Here is a 17,220-nt window from a genome sequence, read left to right as displayed (position 1 = left end):
TAATCCTACTCAGATGTGAATTCCCACAGCTGCCTCGTGTTGTCCATCCCTCAGTTTCAACATCTGTGAAGTGGACACAGCTACAGAGACCTGACTTTGCTTTACCTTAAAAACCTTCTATATGGTTCAATTATGACAATTGCTTTGGATGATTTCTATTTGCACGATCCTTTAGCTACTGTTGTGGTAGGTCTTGAGTTTCTTCAGTCACTCCAGCCAAGGAGCACTGACTGCAAACCTTCATGGCACTGGCAGCCAAAGTGCTAGACAAAGGTGACTGCTGTTTAAAATTGCAAAAATGAACAAGAAAGAGTTAACAGTGCTCCTGAGAAATGTAAGACTGTACTTTTACAAGAAAAAGCCTATCTAGATAAAGGTAGAGAGATGTTTCTGCTTGCAGACATGAGTCAGCAACTTTAACATTATAAAAAGATTTCATTTGTTTGATTAGTTGTTTATGTTTTCATGAATGGTTTTTAAAGAAAATTCGAATATAGAAATTGAAAAGCATCCTCAGTTCTGACAGTTTTCCTTTAGAGCATATGATGAAACCATATATGCAATTCTAGTCCAGTTTTAGTGTTATTGGAGGATAGGAAAGCATGCTTTTTCCAATGTTTATCATACATTTCACATGGATTTCTGGGCTGCAAAACTCATGTTTTATATTTACACCATAAACTACTTGTCTTCAGAGAGAGCAATTACTTCCTGAAGCCTTCATAAAGCTGCCAGTCCCAATCCTGCCCAGGGACCCAGCGGTGCTAACTGGTGTACCACCCAAGTCCATGCAGCTATCCTTAGGCAGCTCCTCCGCTATGCCAGAAGCCCAGCTAAGGGTAACCCAAGCAGCCAACCTCTGAAAAAGCCAATTCTGCATTCTGTTCAGGCCAATGGAACAAATCTCCTTGCTTTTGCACAAGCCTCAGTGAGAGTTGCCTAGGGAGAGGGAGAGTTTACCCTTATGCTTTTGTGTACCAAGGCAACTAGATGATCTTTAAGGTCCCTTTCAACCCAAACCATTCTACGATTCTACAAGATATCGGTGCTCCAGAGTCTGCACAAGGGAATCTGCAAGTCATGGGTTTTGAACTTGCATCCAGCATTCGAATGCACCATTCCTATTGACTCTCCTGCGCTAAAAGTATTAATGGCCAAAGTTTGAAACACAACCGAGTTAAAGTGATGACTCAGCCAGCAACCACAACAGGGAAATATTTCACAGGCAGTTTTGACATCAGATTTGACAGGACTGGTTGTGGCATAAATTCCTGAAGAGATGCCAGCGTTGGGTGCATGGCGCAGAACAGCCTCAGTAACGCTCTGTTCTCGCAGCGCTGCAGGCAATTTTTCTCCGTTTAAAAAAATCCTCTAGCAATCCCATGGACAGCATAAGTCTAGATGTAGAATACAGTCCCAGCCCAGCATGGGTATATGCCATCTGACAGTCGAGCTATGAATACTTGCCTGAACTATTTCTCATAACATGAGCTATCTCACATGCTGCAAGCAGCTGCCAACACCATTTCTGAAGGGGTTCTTAAAGAGTGATAAATTTGATATTTAGGAAGCAAAACTAGAGGATTTATGTAAAGATGGCTCTGGGATTTCTTTTCGGTGGTTCCCACTCATATCAACTCCAGTGTAACTTTTGCGTTCAGTGAAGCCATGGTTTTACCATGTGAAATTTTCCATTAGATGGTGGATAAAAATATATAGGGTTATACAGGACTATGCCATACTGACACGTCAAGCAGCATAATCTCGTCTTCAGATATAGGTTGCAAGGTTCATTCAGGTTTCATAGCAGGACTTCCACATTCCCAGTACTAGTGCTTTACCTGTTCTTCATCAGCATTCCACATCATTCCCTCCACTCTCTGCTGGCCTTTGCTGGAGACTGCCCTACCTGTGGAGTTTGTACCACATAATAATTTAAATCAAAGACACATTTCCCTAGTTACCTTCTTACTGAAATTGTTCTACGGGTATAATCTGTACTGCAGACATGTACCAGTTATGAAGATGCTTTAAAAGGGTTCAAGTTATTTTACAGCAGTGGAACACTCCTCACATTAATTAGCCAGAATAATAAGTATACAAAGCATGAACCAAAATTCAGATCATAACCCAAAACCTTTCCATTAATCATGAATGACTACAGGCTACAATTTGCATGCATGCATGTACAGGGGACATATATTTTTGCATGTGTCCACAGGCAAGGCAGGCACAAAAATAAAAAGCGAGCAATCGCCCATGGGACTTTCCTAAGGGATTGCTCCACATACAGGGAAAAGTAGTGAGGGAAAAGTGAAAAGAAGGTTAGAACCAGACACATATCCATCAACTCAATTAAGATTTGAGGGGAAAAGCTAAAGGCTGCAGGGTGGTATAAGGAGTTAATGTTCCCCCAAGGCAGAGTGGCAGAGGAAACACTGGAGTAGTCCAGAGAGTTAATGCTCCTCCAAGGTGCAGCAGCAGAAGAAGCACTGGAGAAGGAGCTTTGCTGCCTCTGAGCAGAATTAATGAGTGGTTCTGGACCGGCTGAGCTGCTGCGTCTCAATGAGTTGTTAACGGGGAACATGGAGAGTTAGGAAGTAATGAGGACTTTGTCAATATAGCTGTGGATAAAAGTGGGTAAGGAACCACTTACGGAAAAAACCATTGCACAAATCTGCAACTACAGATTTGCGCTTTCCGGTCCTTAAGAAATTACTTGCAATAATTTTGGAAGTGTTATAGAGGCTGAGAAGCAAAACACAACCACGGGACAGATCCTTTTATTAAACCAGAAGCAGCAAGCGAGAAAGAAATCTTGGCAAAAGTGGCTTCATCTACAATTCCTTTTTTTTTTTTAAATTCCAGGGAAAGTGAAAGAATAAAGAAAACAGCTGCCTGCAGGTGGAGGCAGCAATGCTTTTGCAGGCAATACGTGGCACAAGAGAAATGCCTCCTTCACATCACGTCCGGAAAGCGGAACCCCACAAACAGGCCCACCCCACCCACTCCCTGTACCTTCATGCCTGCTAAAATAGCTGTCTACACTCCCCACAAACTGGTCCAAACCCCCCCGTAACTCCATGCTTGCCAGAATAGCCATCTACATGGAACCTGAGGCCATTAGATAACCCACCCAAGCAGAACTACCTTGTGTTGATGCCACAACACAGCCAGAAAATTAGAGGGTTTCTTTCAAAGTGACCAGATTGAAAGAAGAATATGAATTTGGGGTAGGAGGGCGTCACACATCCATCTTATGGTTGGGTTTGTTGGCATTTATGAAGTGGGGAATATTTTCCAGGTGTTTTGAGCAATCCTGGCCACTTTCCACCTCCTTCCCCTCACACAAAAGGAGACCCCCAAGCAAGAGCTTTGGTGTATAATCATTTTTCCCTTTTATTTTATGTAAAGACAAATGCTATTAAAAATACATCGCAATCTCATTTCTTTACCTCCATGAAGAGCAAACACAGAGAAACACTCCCTAGAAACAAAGAACCAGATTTATTCAAAGGTAAACATCCCATTTATGTGTCCCCCAAGACTTTGGGGAGGTACCGCTCTTTGCGCCGGAAAGTGCTAAGCCAGGCAGGACTGCAACCACCCCAGCTTCCCTCCCATATCCAGCCTCCCCAGAAGGACATGCAGAGCCTTTGCAGCTTCCTAACTCAACCTGGTTCAAAACTGTAATCCAGGTGGGCTGGAAATGGGTGGGAAGGACAGGAGCAGCTCTTACTGGGCCACCAAGACCTGCAAGCACCAGGGAAGCTCTCTGGCTGCATCTCACAACACTTTCAACCCTGGGCATGCATGGTCAGGGAGGAGGAAGCCAAGACAGTAGCCAATTTGGTTTCATATAAGCCAAGAACAACCCCCATTTCATGGGAATACTGCCTACAACCAGATACATGCATTCCTGACTTCTCTGCACCAGCAGGGACACAGAGAGGCCAAGGGTGGGGAAAGATGCCTGGACCTCCTTGCTTCCTTCTTGGCTTCTTTCAACATAAAAGCAATTGACACAGCTGGAGAAGAAGGGAGGGAATGTGGCACGCAGATATGGCGCAAAGCTGGTAAATATTCTGCATATGAAAAAGTCATGTTTAACAAACCTACTCCCCTGCAACGCACAAAAACTATCATGGAAACCAAAACCATCATAAGCAACAGACCACAAAGTGTGCTTGCATGTAAGAAAAATGATGGGAAATAGGTAGGAATGCTCCTCAGTGCACTAAAGAGAAGTCAGCTTCACCAGTCTCCTTCCTGCAGCACAGGATGGTTACAGCCAGCTGGGGAAGCTCCAGAGCACAACCCCATGGAAACATCCAGGCTCATGCTTAACCCTGCATCGCCCCATTCCAGCACTAAGTACTAACGCATGTTTGATTAGGCAACAGGAGACATATCTGCTCCTTCCAAAAGTGACCACAAGCTCCTGGCAATAACACCAAGTACTTGCTCTGGCCCTAACCGCACACCGCAGTTGTCAAAGTGCCCTGCCAAAGGAAGACATCTTGCCAGATGGAGTATTCAAAATAAAGCAAAGAAGAACAATCACTTTAAATAATCACCAGCTCAAGTGCTCTAACCAAGAGAACATGTATTAAGGTGACCTCAGAGAAAGGAAAACCCATTAAAAGCAAATGTTAAAAGTGATTTTTCAAATATTCCCCTGCCCTTTTCACTTTTCACAGAGAAGTCTGCCGAAATCTTACAAAACCAGAGCCTCAGCATTATTCACCTTTATATTCGCACTGGTTCCAGTGGTATTTCTCCCATGGATGGGGACTATAGATCAAATGAGGGTATTTTCTAATTTTGGTTACTTTTTGTGCATACTGACCACTCTTGGGCACAAATTATTGCCTTCTGCAATAACAAGGCTGGATGACAAACCATGAAATTAAAAATAATCTGGAAAAAAAGAGAGAATTCTGGATTCTTTCATACTTTGGAAACAATAGAGCAAAAAGCAACAAACATGCTCACGGAGCGACCCAAACTTGAAAAGAAACAAAATGCCATCCAAAGGCAAATGGCAGAATTCCCAGTAACATCATTAATACCAGAATTTCATCTTGTATGCTTTTCTGTGAATCCATATAAAAGTATTTCAATGAAGATATATTATATATCATTTACAATTACACATATGATGAGATTCTCAAATGCTGTTTTTGAGATGCAGACCTCATACTGAAACAATAACCAAGCCCTGTATGTGCAGTTCTCGGGGCACACATGCAGATGAGAGTTTGGCACACATGTTGAGCGCAACATATACATTGGGATGTAAACGTGAAGCCCAGCTTGAAAAAGCAGCTTGCATCTGCATCACCGTGATACCCATCCTCAAAATGAATACCCAGCGCTCTCCGAGCACCTGCTGGTCCTCTCGTCTTTGTACTGGGGAAGCCTGGTTTAGAGCTGGGGAGAAGCATGGCAGGGAAATAGCACAGCATGGATGTGGTTGTGGGCAACCTGATCTAGTTGAAGATGTCCCTGCTCACTGCAGAGGGGTTGGACTAGATGACTTTTGAAGGTCCCTTCCAACCCAAGCTATTCTATGATTCTATGCTTCAGCACACAAGTGGAGGCTTGTGTTAGTAGAGGACTTGCTGGGCTTCTGGCAGGAGATGGATTTATTTTCCTGGCCAGCAAGCTGTCCTGGTTGCTTTCTGCAGCACTTGGGTGCAGAGTTGCCCTGTGCTGGGCACCCTGCCTGCCTGCCTGCTGGTGTTTGGTAACCCCATCACTGGCTTCAGTGGCATATCCTTCTCACCTTACAGCAAACCCTGGGTCTGATGGGCCTGATGGGGCCTCAAGCGTGCCTCAACTTCCCTGGCCATGCCCGGAGCGGAGACAACAGCAGCACAACCGGAGCCTGCCACATCCCTGGCTGGGGCAGCCTCAAGGTTACTCCTGCGTCCGGGTACTCAGCATGGCTGGAGCCCAGCATCTTTTAATGACCTCTCCTTTCCACACACTACTCTATTCATTTTCCACTTCCCAAGTCACAGCTGTTGAGCCCTATTAACACGTACAAAAAACACATTTAAACCCAAACCTGCTAGGCCAGAAATAGAAGTCCTCATTTTCTTTTCCAAAACACAGAATAGCTGAGCAACAACGAAAGGAAAAGGAAATCTCTCCCGAGTGCACATCTGGAACCAATTTGCTGTAAGTAGCCACTGGGTGTCACTTTTGATATATATTGGTTCAGCCAACCAGCGCTTTGGTGAGATAAACAGATTTCAAGGAGGTGATCCTAAACCAAACCAGACTGCTCCACAGCCTCTCACGCGCAAGCTGTAATTAGCAATTAGCTAGCCAGGCTGATTTATTAAGAAAGCGTCTTCACCACGACATTAAGCGCTCTTACCTCTCGGTCTGCAGCGTGACTTTTGACGGCTCCACATTAGGGTTTTCCCACTCCATCTGTGGACAGTGCATGAAGTAACAGAGGGTGTACAGAGCCTCTGGCTCCCAGTAGAACGATCCCTGCTTCTGGTGCATCGGTGTCCCGTTCCCGTGCTGCTTGGCGTTGAGAGGCTGGAGGTGGTGCATTGCTCGAGACACCAGGTCACCTGGAAAGAAGCAGAAGCTGGGTGAATGCCAGGATTTTCAGCTGCCTCTCCCCTGAGTTTTCAAACCCAAAGACACGCTGGGTTGATTTTCCCTTCTGCTTAACCTCACAGATGCAAATGGCAAAGGGTAGGACAGGATCTGGTGCATTGCTCATCACCAGGCTGGAATTTGCCTGGTGGTTTATGTGGTGTGGTGTGACATACCCACACTGCCAGCAAGCCCCCAAAGGCTTGCAGAAGATGTTTTTCTGCAAACATGGTGTGTAGGCAGTGTCAGTGCCATCTCGGCACTCCAAAAGAGATGGTATGCCAGGGCCTGGGACACAGCTACCTAAAGGCAGCCTTTGGAGGCTGCTAAAACCCCACAGCCCTCCCCCCCCCCCTCCAAAAATGACCATTGGGAACAATGCAGAGTGGCACCAAAAGCTGCATGCTCCTGGTTAGAGAGTGGTAGGGAAATCCGGCCCCTTGCAAGGAGGAAGGAGGCAGTCAGGTAATGCACAGAGCACAACAGGAGCATGCAAAGTAACATTTGGGTGAAGAAAAAAAGGGGAAAAATTTCCTAAAAGCCAGTATCAGAAACGTGCAACCAAAATTACAGTTTGAAAGCCCAGGAAAACGTCATGTTAGCAGAAAAGCAAGACCTGTGAAGTAGGCTCACCCAGCCCTTAAGGTTTCCAGAGCACAGAAAGTGGGATTGAGTGCACCCTCAGCAAATTTGCCGATGACACCAAGCTGTGTGGCTCGATTGACACACTGGAGGGAAGGGATGCCATCCAGAGGGACCTTGACACACTTGTGAGGTGGGTCGATGCCAACCTCATGAAGTTTAACCATGCCAAGTGCAAGGTCCTATACCTGGGTCGGGGCAATCCCAGGCACTGCTACAGGTTGGGTGGAGAAGAGATTCAGAGCAGCCCTGCAGAGAAGGACTTGGGAGTGTTGGTTGACGAGAAGCTTAACATGAGCCGGCTTCAGTGCGCGCTCACAGCCCAGAAAGCCAACCATATCCTGGGCTGCATCAAAAGCAGCGTGACGAGAAGGTCGAAGGAGGTGATCCTGCCCCTCTACTCTGCTCTCGTGAGACCTCACTTGGAGTATTGTGTAGAGTTCTGGTGTCCTCAACATAAGAAGGACATGGAGCTGTTGCAGCAAGCCCAGAGGAGGCCACGAGGATTATAAGGGGGCTGGAGCACCTCCCGTATGAAGATAGGTTGAGAAAGTTGGGGCTGTTCAGCCTGGAGAAGAGAAGGCTGCGTGGAGACCTTAGAGGAGCCTTCCAGTATCTGAAGGGACCTACAAGGATGCTGGAGAGGGACTCTTCATCAGGGACTGTAGCGACAGGACAAGGGGTAATGGGTTTAAACTTAAAGAGGGGAAGTTCAGATTAGATATAAGGAAGAAGTTCTTTACTGTGAGGGTGGTGAGGCACTGGAACAGGCTGCCCAAAGAAGTGGTAAATGCTCCACCCCTGGCAGTTTTCAAGGCCAGGTTGGACAGAGCCTTGGGCAACGTGGTCTAGGGTGAGGCATCCCTCCAAACCCCATGGCAGCGAGTTTGGAACTAGACGATCTTAAGGTCCTTTCCAACCCAAACCATTCTATGATTCTAAAATGGCCCAAGAGAATGATGCTCGTTGTCTCCCCTGCACTGAAGTGGTTTCAGATGCTTCCTTGCAGGGTGGACATGGGAAACCAGTGGCAGTGTGCAGACCAGGATCAGCAAAGCCAGCAAGTGAGATGAGCAGGCAAATATATATGGGAAAGCAGCAGTGAGTCTCTTAGCACAGTACTGCTGGTAACTAATTAACTAAAGTGTCTCCCTCTGAGGCAGTGAATTTTACCTCTGTTGACTAGTGACCACTCTATCAGAGGCAAGGAAACAATTGTGGTTATAAACTGTCTTTTTTTCACACGTTCAGATCACTGTGAGAGTGCTTCGGGGGGAAATAATGAACTCAGATCAAATCAGATGGTTTGTTTTAAATGAAAATCTGAGCAAGAGCCCTTTGGGTCATTCTTAAGCTATACAAAAGCGAGTGATGGGGAAAAGAGGACATAATTTTCCAGTGTTAAGAAGAAGTCACACACTTTCTTGTATTTGTTTTTCCCAGGTGACCACTGAGCACTGAAACTTGGAAGGAAAAGTTAAAAATGTAGGTACATAAAACCAAATCTGGGGGGAAAAAAAAAAAAAAGCTGAATAATAAACTCCTGGGCAAACTTAAAGAAGAATGATTTTGACTGTGTGCAAGGCAGAGCTACAGGTTTTTCTGCAAAGTCCCATCCCTGTGAACACATCACAGCACATATCACCCCTCTCTAACCTGACTCACGCAGAAAATGATGCTGCTGCTGTGATAATGTGCACCAGAGAAAATAGAAATGCCTCGTTGAAAAATGCTCAGCCCGGTCCTCGAAAAACACAGCCTTAAAACCATGGAGAGAAGAAAACCGCTGGCATGAGAAAACTGCCGAGTCCATGATTTCAGGGTTTTAACACAATTTTTTGCTGCACTCTGCAATATTCCTCTGATTCAAAGCTTTCATTTAAAATAGTTTCTGTCTTTTCCTTCTGCCAGGAAATTGTCATGATAGGACCAATCTTGCAGCCCTGCATTCTCATAATTTCCAGAAGCTGTGCATGCAGAAAGCCTGCAGGATCAGATCTACAGCAGAAGCAGATGTGCCTGTAAGGTGACTCCTCGGTCTTGTCCCAAATTAACTGCAGACAGCTAGAAGCAGCAGGAAAGTTTGGGATCGCCTTCACTCGGCCCACTCTGTCACAGCGGATGTGCACTGCCAAGTCTAGCACTGGCCAATATAATTGCTAGCAACCTTGCTGATAGCAAAACTAAATTCCTCTTTTTTAATCCAAAAGGCAAAAGAATGGCATAGAAGTGCTGGCTGCAAGATCCAGCTTTAACAATAATTGCAAAAGCAGAGAAAAAAAGAGTTGTACTAAATTCAGACTTCTCGGACCCAGGCCACTACAGCACTTAAGCATGTGGTTAAAGTTAAGCACATGACTAGTCTTATTTCAGTGGTTTGAGACAGAGGCACCTCTGACTTCTGTACTGAATGATGAATAAAAATCAGGATGCCATTTAGGCCCAGATTCAGGCAGCAGCGTTACTTCATCCCCATTCCTCCCTGAGCACTGGGGCTATGCAACTTCAGTGACACATCCAGCACTAGAGGAAGCTGCACGGTGAGTAAGGAGGGAAAGCATCAGCAAGAATGACGTTGGCAGGGCAGGCAGCTCAGCAGCACTGCTGATGCAAGGCTGGAGGAACTCGAGCCTCTCCGGAATCAGTGGCAAAGCTCCCATCCATTCCAATATGACCAGGAGTTCACCCTTTTATGCTGTATTTCCTCAACTGCTTCTTAAGAAACCCAAACCAATTCATGCCATTAAAGCTGTATTAATGCCTTTCATGTTTAAACCTCATTTAATTACATTATACCAAGAACTGATTGGCTTAGATCTTACTTTTGCCTTTGCTATGTTATCTCTGGTTACATTTCAAATAATATCTATATTAACAACTATTATAACATTCCTCTATCAGAGATAATTCAAAGCTTAAATAATCAATACCTATAAAGCTCTGAACTTCACAGGGAGCTGGCTGTAAGTAAGCATAAAAAGCTGCATTATGATCTTGGTACCCAACAAGCAGAGGACTGGAGGCCGGATGGGAATCACTGCTCTCTATTTTATTCCACAGCATAACCTCGGACAACCCACTGCATGCCCTGGTGCCCTTTTTCTCCTCCAGTTATAGCGCAAATTCTTCAGAGCAAAGACTGTGCACTGGGATCAGTGCCAAGAACAGACAAGGAAGCTGACAGGCACACGCACACACTGTATGGTAGTACTTATTCATACTCTGTAAAATGTAGTATAGCGTTAACATCTGGTTTGAGATGCACGTGTGTTGTTTTCAATCCCTACCACATTTTGCTGCTTCTATTCTTCCTTGCTAACATGTCTTTTCTTCTCCATTTTCTTCCAAAGAATACACCAAGAGTGGAAACACACTTTGATACTGGCCAGGGCACCCCAAAGCCCACGGACGTGAAACCAGCTCCATGATAGGACTCACTGGTCTGGTCTCCAGCAGTCAGCCACAAGTCTCATCTGTGAAGTCCAACCTATACAAGCTCTCCTTGCCAGCTGTAAATGCTATGGTATATCTGAACACCGAAGGCAACCTTGAATTCGTGGCTAAGCTCAGAGAGGCAAGCCCCCTCCATCAGTTTGTGTTAGCTATCTCCACTCTTCAGAGACGTGGTCAGCATAGCAACACTCTGCAAGGCAAGGTTACCTGCTCACAGCATTGCTGGTTCTTCTGCATTGTTTTTGGCCCTGAAAATGTGTCTCAGCTGTATCAACTAAGTGCATCTGAAAGGCCAATAAATTTTTGAGTGCATCACTAAAAAACAAGCAAAAAAGCCATAAAAAATAAAAATCCCAGTTGGTCTTTTAACTCCATGGATCTGGCTCCTGAGGTCTATGGCATCATACAAGGGTCTTGGTGGGGATCCCTGCCTCATTGCCCCCTGTGCTCATTCTCACTCCTGTACCACCGCCTGCAACCCATCTGAGGAACAGACTGAGGAGCTGATCTGCCTGACAAAAGGCCTTGCCAATTTTATTTTGTTTTTAATTTAAGCCAAATAAACACTTCCGTAATTTATGCAACACAAGCCAACGCACAAACTGCTCTGCTGGCAGAACCAGGGAGAGGAAGACAGCACGTTGTATGGGGTAGACACGCAAAAAACAAACTGAACAGCGAGGTGGGGGATATTTGAGGATATTTTTGTGCTGAAGCTGGGAATCCAGAACTGGAGAAGAGGCTCCCAGAGAGCAGCAAAGGCAGCAGCAAGCCCCAGGCTGGCACTGCCTTGCAGCCCTGGATCGGGATGGGGAATTGCTCTGGCAACGCAGCTTCATGCTGGAGCTTGTCAGCCCAGGGGAGGAACACCATGCCTCACACACTGGCTAGCAAAGGACCCAGGAAACCATCACCACAACCCAGTGTGTGGACAGCAGCCACTGCAGCTGCTCTCCACACTTTCATCCCTTCCACAACTAAAACAGGACTTGCACATTGCTGCTGCTGTCAATTCAGCACAGTTTATGAATGCAAGGTCCACACACATTTGATTTAAAGATTGAAAACATTACGTAATGTGCATGTTGTGACACAGGCCTGGTTTAAGGCAATACTGAATATTTAAGGAACAGCTTCACTGACTTCAAGCCAAAGATGTGATGTGACAGGGAAAGCTAAGCTGCTTCAGTCTGTATGGGGGTGGTATACAACATACAACAATATGCAGTACACAAGTGGATGGCTCGAGCCCTCTCCGCAGTGACCAGCAAAGCTTTTTTGTTATATTTTTACTTTGTCTGGCTTCAGTAAAAACTATTATCACTGCTTTTACTATTTTAGAGCCCAGTATTTACAAAATAGCACATCCATTTCCAGTTTTGTAATGAAAAGAGGAGGAAAAAAGAGGAAATGACAGAAGCCCAATGCCTGCTTCTGAGAAGCTTCCTGTGTCATGATGGACCTGATCGTCCAATCATATCTGCCTATTTGCAGGCTCACTGCTTTCAGAGGGATAAAATTCCACAGCCTACAACATTCAGCAGGGTGTGTTTCTGGGCAACCATGACCCTTAGGTCATGGACTGATCCTTACGCGGCCGCTCCCTATGACACCTGCCTCGAGTTCTTCTTGTTCCAAAAGCATGTCCTAAAACCGCAAGAACAACTTAACGATGGTATTTTTGCACACTGAAAACAAGCCACGCAGTTCTTTGGCTTGTGTCTTTCCTTCAATCCCCAGGGGACAGAAAAAGATCTGTTTCCATCCACAGCATGTCCTGTTAGGACACCATATGAAGCACCAGCAGGCTGTGTTTCTAGCATGGCAGCATCATGCAGGCAGCACCCATCAGTTGGTCTGGTCATCCATCCAGCTGCCCATGACTCCAACGTGTGCAGCCTGCTCTTGGGAATCTCCATGTTGACAGTGTTATCAAGTGTTATCAAGTAAGTGTTATCAGTGTTATCAAGTAAGTATCTTCTCCTGCAAAGAGGGGGCCAGAGCCATAGACTAGAGTTGTGCTTATCCTTCAGAGCCCTTAATGTCCTCCTTTGTCCTCCTGCCCAGACCATGAAAAGGAGGAGTATTGGTCAGGGAGCTGCACTCCAGATGTCAACTTCATGTCATGGCCAGTAATTTCCAATGTTTGCCCCGTTACCAGCATGTAAGCCAGGTGCAAAACTCACTTTCTTGACATGGATTCATTTCACACTTAAGTATAAAAGTCTTGGATCTACGGGTTTGCTCATGACCAGCTCTGGGGAGACTGTATTGAAAACATGATTCATAACCCTGATAATAAACCATAGCCTGTTCAATCAGATTGCTACTTGGTAGCCAAACAGATTGGTCCTTGGAAGGACCATCCTGTATGCTTCCCAAACTGTAGCTACATTTCTCCTCCCACCTTCCCCGTTTCCTCTGGTGTCTTCACTGAAGAAATGCATTGCTACATCTCATGCCAGCATATGCCTGTAAGTGCATGAATGTGGGTGAACACGAGTAGTTGAACTGTGTCTCCTGTACCACAGCAGACTGCCTCCAGCCATCCACTCAGTCAGCCGCCCCAGCCATCCTGTGCTCTTGATTTCAGCTACACTGTTCCTCCATGTTTGCTGTACCTCTGGTGCTGCATCAATCTCTATGTTTCAAAAGTCAGCTGAGCAAAAACTGCTTGAGTGAAACTTCTCCTCAAATGATTTATTGGAGGTCTTTCCATTGTTAACTCAAGATGACCCATCTATACAAGGAACGGAGTGCACAGAGAGCTAGGTGGATGCACACTACAAAGTGTTTAATACATATTTCACTGTGCACAATGCTCTTAGCACAAAGCGTCTTCCTCCATAAAGCTATGCTATTCTTGGCACACAGTATACTCCAGATTCAAGAGCCAGCTGCCTCCGGCTGTGGGTGCATTTGGGGTGCCATAACCCACAGTCAGTGGAGCACCCCACATGCAACAGATTCACCATTGAGCTCACTTTACAGAAACCTCCCCATCTCTGCTATCTCCACTTGCCCATACCATGCCCCTATGTGAATTTGCTACCCCCGGCAACCTTTTCTTCTCCTAACAGTCAATCATCTCTCCCACAGAAGAGCAAACTAAGGAGCTGTGGTCCCAAACTCTGAATTCAGTGCCAAAGGACAGGACCAGGATACAAGCAGCCCATTTCCTGACAGTGGCTTCCCTGTGGCTTCCCACAGATCATTTAACCTTTTATCTCTCCTTATCCCACCATCACAAAAAGGCTTCTATTTATATTACAGAGTAGCGTTCGTGTGCGATTTAGTGTTTGCAAAGCCTTTGAAGACTGAGAAATTAGGGACTGGATATATTCCATGAAGAAGCCACAATAATAATTAAATCTTCTCAAGTTCACATACCTATTATAACAACACTATTACCTCCAAAATCTCCAATCCAATGTGGCAAGCATAATGTTTATGTTTGATTCCTCTTAAACCACGTCAACTCCAAACAAAACAAGCTTTGACTCGGATGAGCTATTCATCTGCCGACCTAATGCAGAGCCTTCCCTCTGCAGACTGCCTCTGCCTTTTGGACCATGGTTCCCAGATTTTCTTTGGCCTGACCTAGACCCATGTGCTCAAACTCCGAATTTAAGAGCCCCTCATGGCTGAACAGGCCAGCTAAAGACTGCTCACCCTGGCCTGACTGATTGTCTTGTGCTCTGCACAGCAGGAACAGGGAGGACTGCAAACCTAAGGAAAGAAAAATGCTCTTTTAACACCAAGTGTGCTGTCATGAACAGGAGTTCAGGAGTGAAGAGGAGTCTGCACCTCAAGGGTGATGTACGTGAGGGAGTCCTGTGCCAATACAGTGGTGTATCAGAGAAGGCTGGTAGAGGGTTGGAGCTCCAGCATCCCCCACCCACCAAGGCGTGATGCCTTTTGCCTCTAATCATCAAACCTGAGTGGGCTCAAATGCATGAGATAGAGGCCCTAGAGGAACAAAACCACCTGCATGGGGATAGACTCTGGCTCAGCCCCCAGGAAGGCGAAGGTGGCCGAACCTTATCTGTAGGGAGAGACAGAGAGCTCCCAAAGGAGTGATGACAGCAGATGGGGACCAGCAAGTGATAGCTGCCTCTCTTCAGCTGCTGTAACCTCATGGTCAGTACGGCAGTGAAAGGGAAGATAAAGCCTCAGCAGGGTATAGACCAGTATTTTCAAATTATCCTCCCTTCTGCTTCGTTTCACTGATAAATAAATGTATCGCTTTATGGTTTATGATAGTGGGTATCTCAGGGGAAAGGGAAGAAAAGCAGGAGGTCATTAAGTAACCCATAACCCTTCTCATGCACAGACAGTGAACAGAGGCTCAGGTCCCTCACTCGGAGGGGGCTGCAAGGGGAACAAAGAGGTTAGGGGAGCCTGCAATCAGCTAGCACTTAATGGAGGCAAGGAACTACCTAGCTTTTAAGCACTGCATTAATATATCTTGTATTCTGTGAAGGGGCACCTCAACAACTTTTCTTTTTTATCTGTTACACGGAGAGCAGATAATGTGTGGATTGCAGTGAGGAGGAACCTCAAACAAGAGGTCCAGAAAGCGGTGGGATAGCAAGGACATAGTGATCTTGTGCAATAACCCAGTGCAGGGCCCTCATAAACTAGAAGAACTATCACCACAGGTGGAGAGTGCCCACACAGGTTGCCAGTCTATGGCCAAACCTTGCCCTGAAGGGAGCACTATTATCTGAATTCAGGTTTCAGCTAGTACCTCCACTTAGCTCAGCAGCACACTGCATGAACCAAATCGTTCACAGAGAACAAGCTTTGGCCTTTCTCTACAATGCTGCTTAATCTGAAAAAATATCCGACAAATTAGGATTTTGTTCTGGCAGTAAATAAGTAGAGCACCTAAATCAACCCTCCTTCAGATGCCACCTTTCCTGAAAGCACCTTTACCCTGGTATTTGCTCCTAAGACTAGGTTTAACCTCTTGTTTACAGGACATGAATTGGTTTGTATGGCTCCTGCAGTGCTGCTTCCTGTTGGCTGCAGAGGATGAAAATGCAAAGGAAGGGGTGCCAACTTTCATCATCTTCTCAGCTGGGGCTGAGAGGAGACATGAAAAACAGTATTGGTATCTACAATCATATTCCAACTTACACTTAAGCAGTAACCCTTCCTTTCATCCCTGAAAGTGTGCCAAGATCTACTGGGAGGCTGTTATTTTGGAAATATATACATTCAATACTGTGGAGGCCAAAAGAGGATGATGGAGAAGGGTGGCATTTTTCCAATGGCAATACCAGCCTGAGCATCACGTCTGAGAGGTGCTCTACAAGTTAAACGCCACTCAAAGGCTAAAAAGCTCTGTCATCAGCAGTGTTAATTCACATCCACATCTTCAGATTACCCTAGTTTAAAATAAACCATGGCTACTCATTGTGGTTAACACCCAGAGTAATGTCACCACCACCAGTCACCATGGTTTGCACAATACTGGGTGGCATACTTCTCACCAGGAAAGCCATAGCAGACTGGCCATCTTTGGACTCAAAGCAAACAGTTTTCTGTTCTAACCTGAAGACATGCATGAAGACATGGTTTGGATGACATCTTAAGCCACAGTTTATCCCTATGTAAGGCTCAAGAGACACAACCCTTCTGCAGTTCTATGCATTTGCCTCAGCACAGGGTGGTTGTCCAAGCTCAGCCATACACTAAGACCTTACATTCTTCACCCCAACGCAGTGAGAAAGGAGTATTTCTTAGTGCCAGGATTGGTGCTAAGGCCCTGCTCTGCTTGTCACTTGCTCTTCCTTGTCACCACCTGCTTGTACATGCAAGAGAAAGAGGGTCCTCATTCATCCAGCAAAAAACCAGTGACCTCCAGTTATGAGCCTCATCCCTTCTGCATCTGGGCAGCAGCATTTTTAGATGGGTGATGAATAGGTTTGTTGGAGTGTTATGCCATTAAATACAACCTAAACGTTTGTGGATTGCAAACATGCATATAAAGAAGTTGCAAAAAATATTCAAAGGTCAAAATGCAGTATCATGGGACCTCTCAACAGCCAAAGTTCTCCCTAATACTCCTCTCGTTTTCTGTTCAGTCTACTTATTTTTCCCCATCTGAAAGGGGAGGAAATAAAAGAGAGGAACTAGAAATCTAGAAGAATCCCCAAAACCTCTGGAAAAAAAAAAAAGAAACCCAAACAGATCTATTCTCCTTCTTCCCCCTAGGTCTGGTCTGGAAATACAGGAAACTTAGGAAAAATTGGGAGGAAAACAAAAAAGTCTCATGAAATATTTTCTGTAAGATTAAACAGTGAAATACTGTCAGGCTACTGTTTAAAATCCTATTATTTTTGCTGTGCTTCAGTTCTTCCCAACGTTCTCTATATAATAAGCATTTCAAATGAAATTAAATTATTTTAAAACACACTGTAGTCGGCTATTACAATTCCTGAATACTAAATGCCAATATAACATAGGCCAGATTTATTGTTGTTCCTTAACTTTGTG

General features: G+C 45.4%; 1 protein-coding gene across 2 annotated transcripts in view; it reads right to left on the bottom strand.

The window, feature by feature from the left end:
• The window catches only part of BTBD11 (BTB domain containing 11), a 173,727-nt gene that overhangs the window by 53,202 nt on the left and 103,305 nt on the right, over positions 1 to 17,220 (bottom strand). For both annotated transcript variants that reach the window (XM_030479855.1, XM_030479857.1), the window contains exon 3: positions 6,389 to 6,593. In XM_030479855.1, the coding sequence (XP_030335715.1) occupies positions 6,389 to 6,593 (205 nt within the window). The remainder of the gene's footprint in view (positions 1 to 6,388; positions 6,594 to 17,220) is intronic.

Source organism: Strigops habroptila, chromosome 3 (genome assembly GCF_004027225.2).
Source record: "Strigops habroptila isolate Jane chromosome 3, bStrHab1.2.pri, whole genome shotgun sequence".
NCBI classification, from domain to species: Eukaryota; Metazoa; Chordata; class Aves; order Psittaciformes; family Psittacidae; genus Strigops; species Strigops habroptila.
Note: the sequence above shows the minus strand (reverse complement) of the source record. Positions and strands in the feature narration are given on the sequence as shown.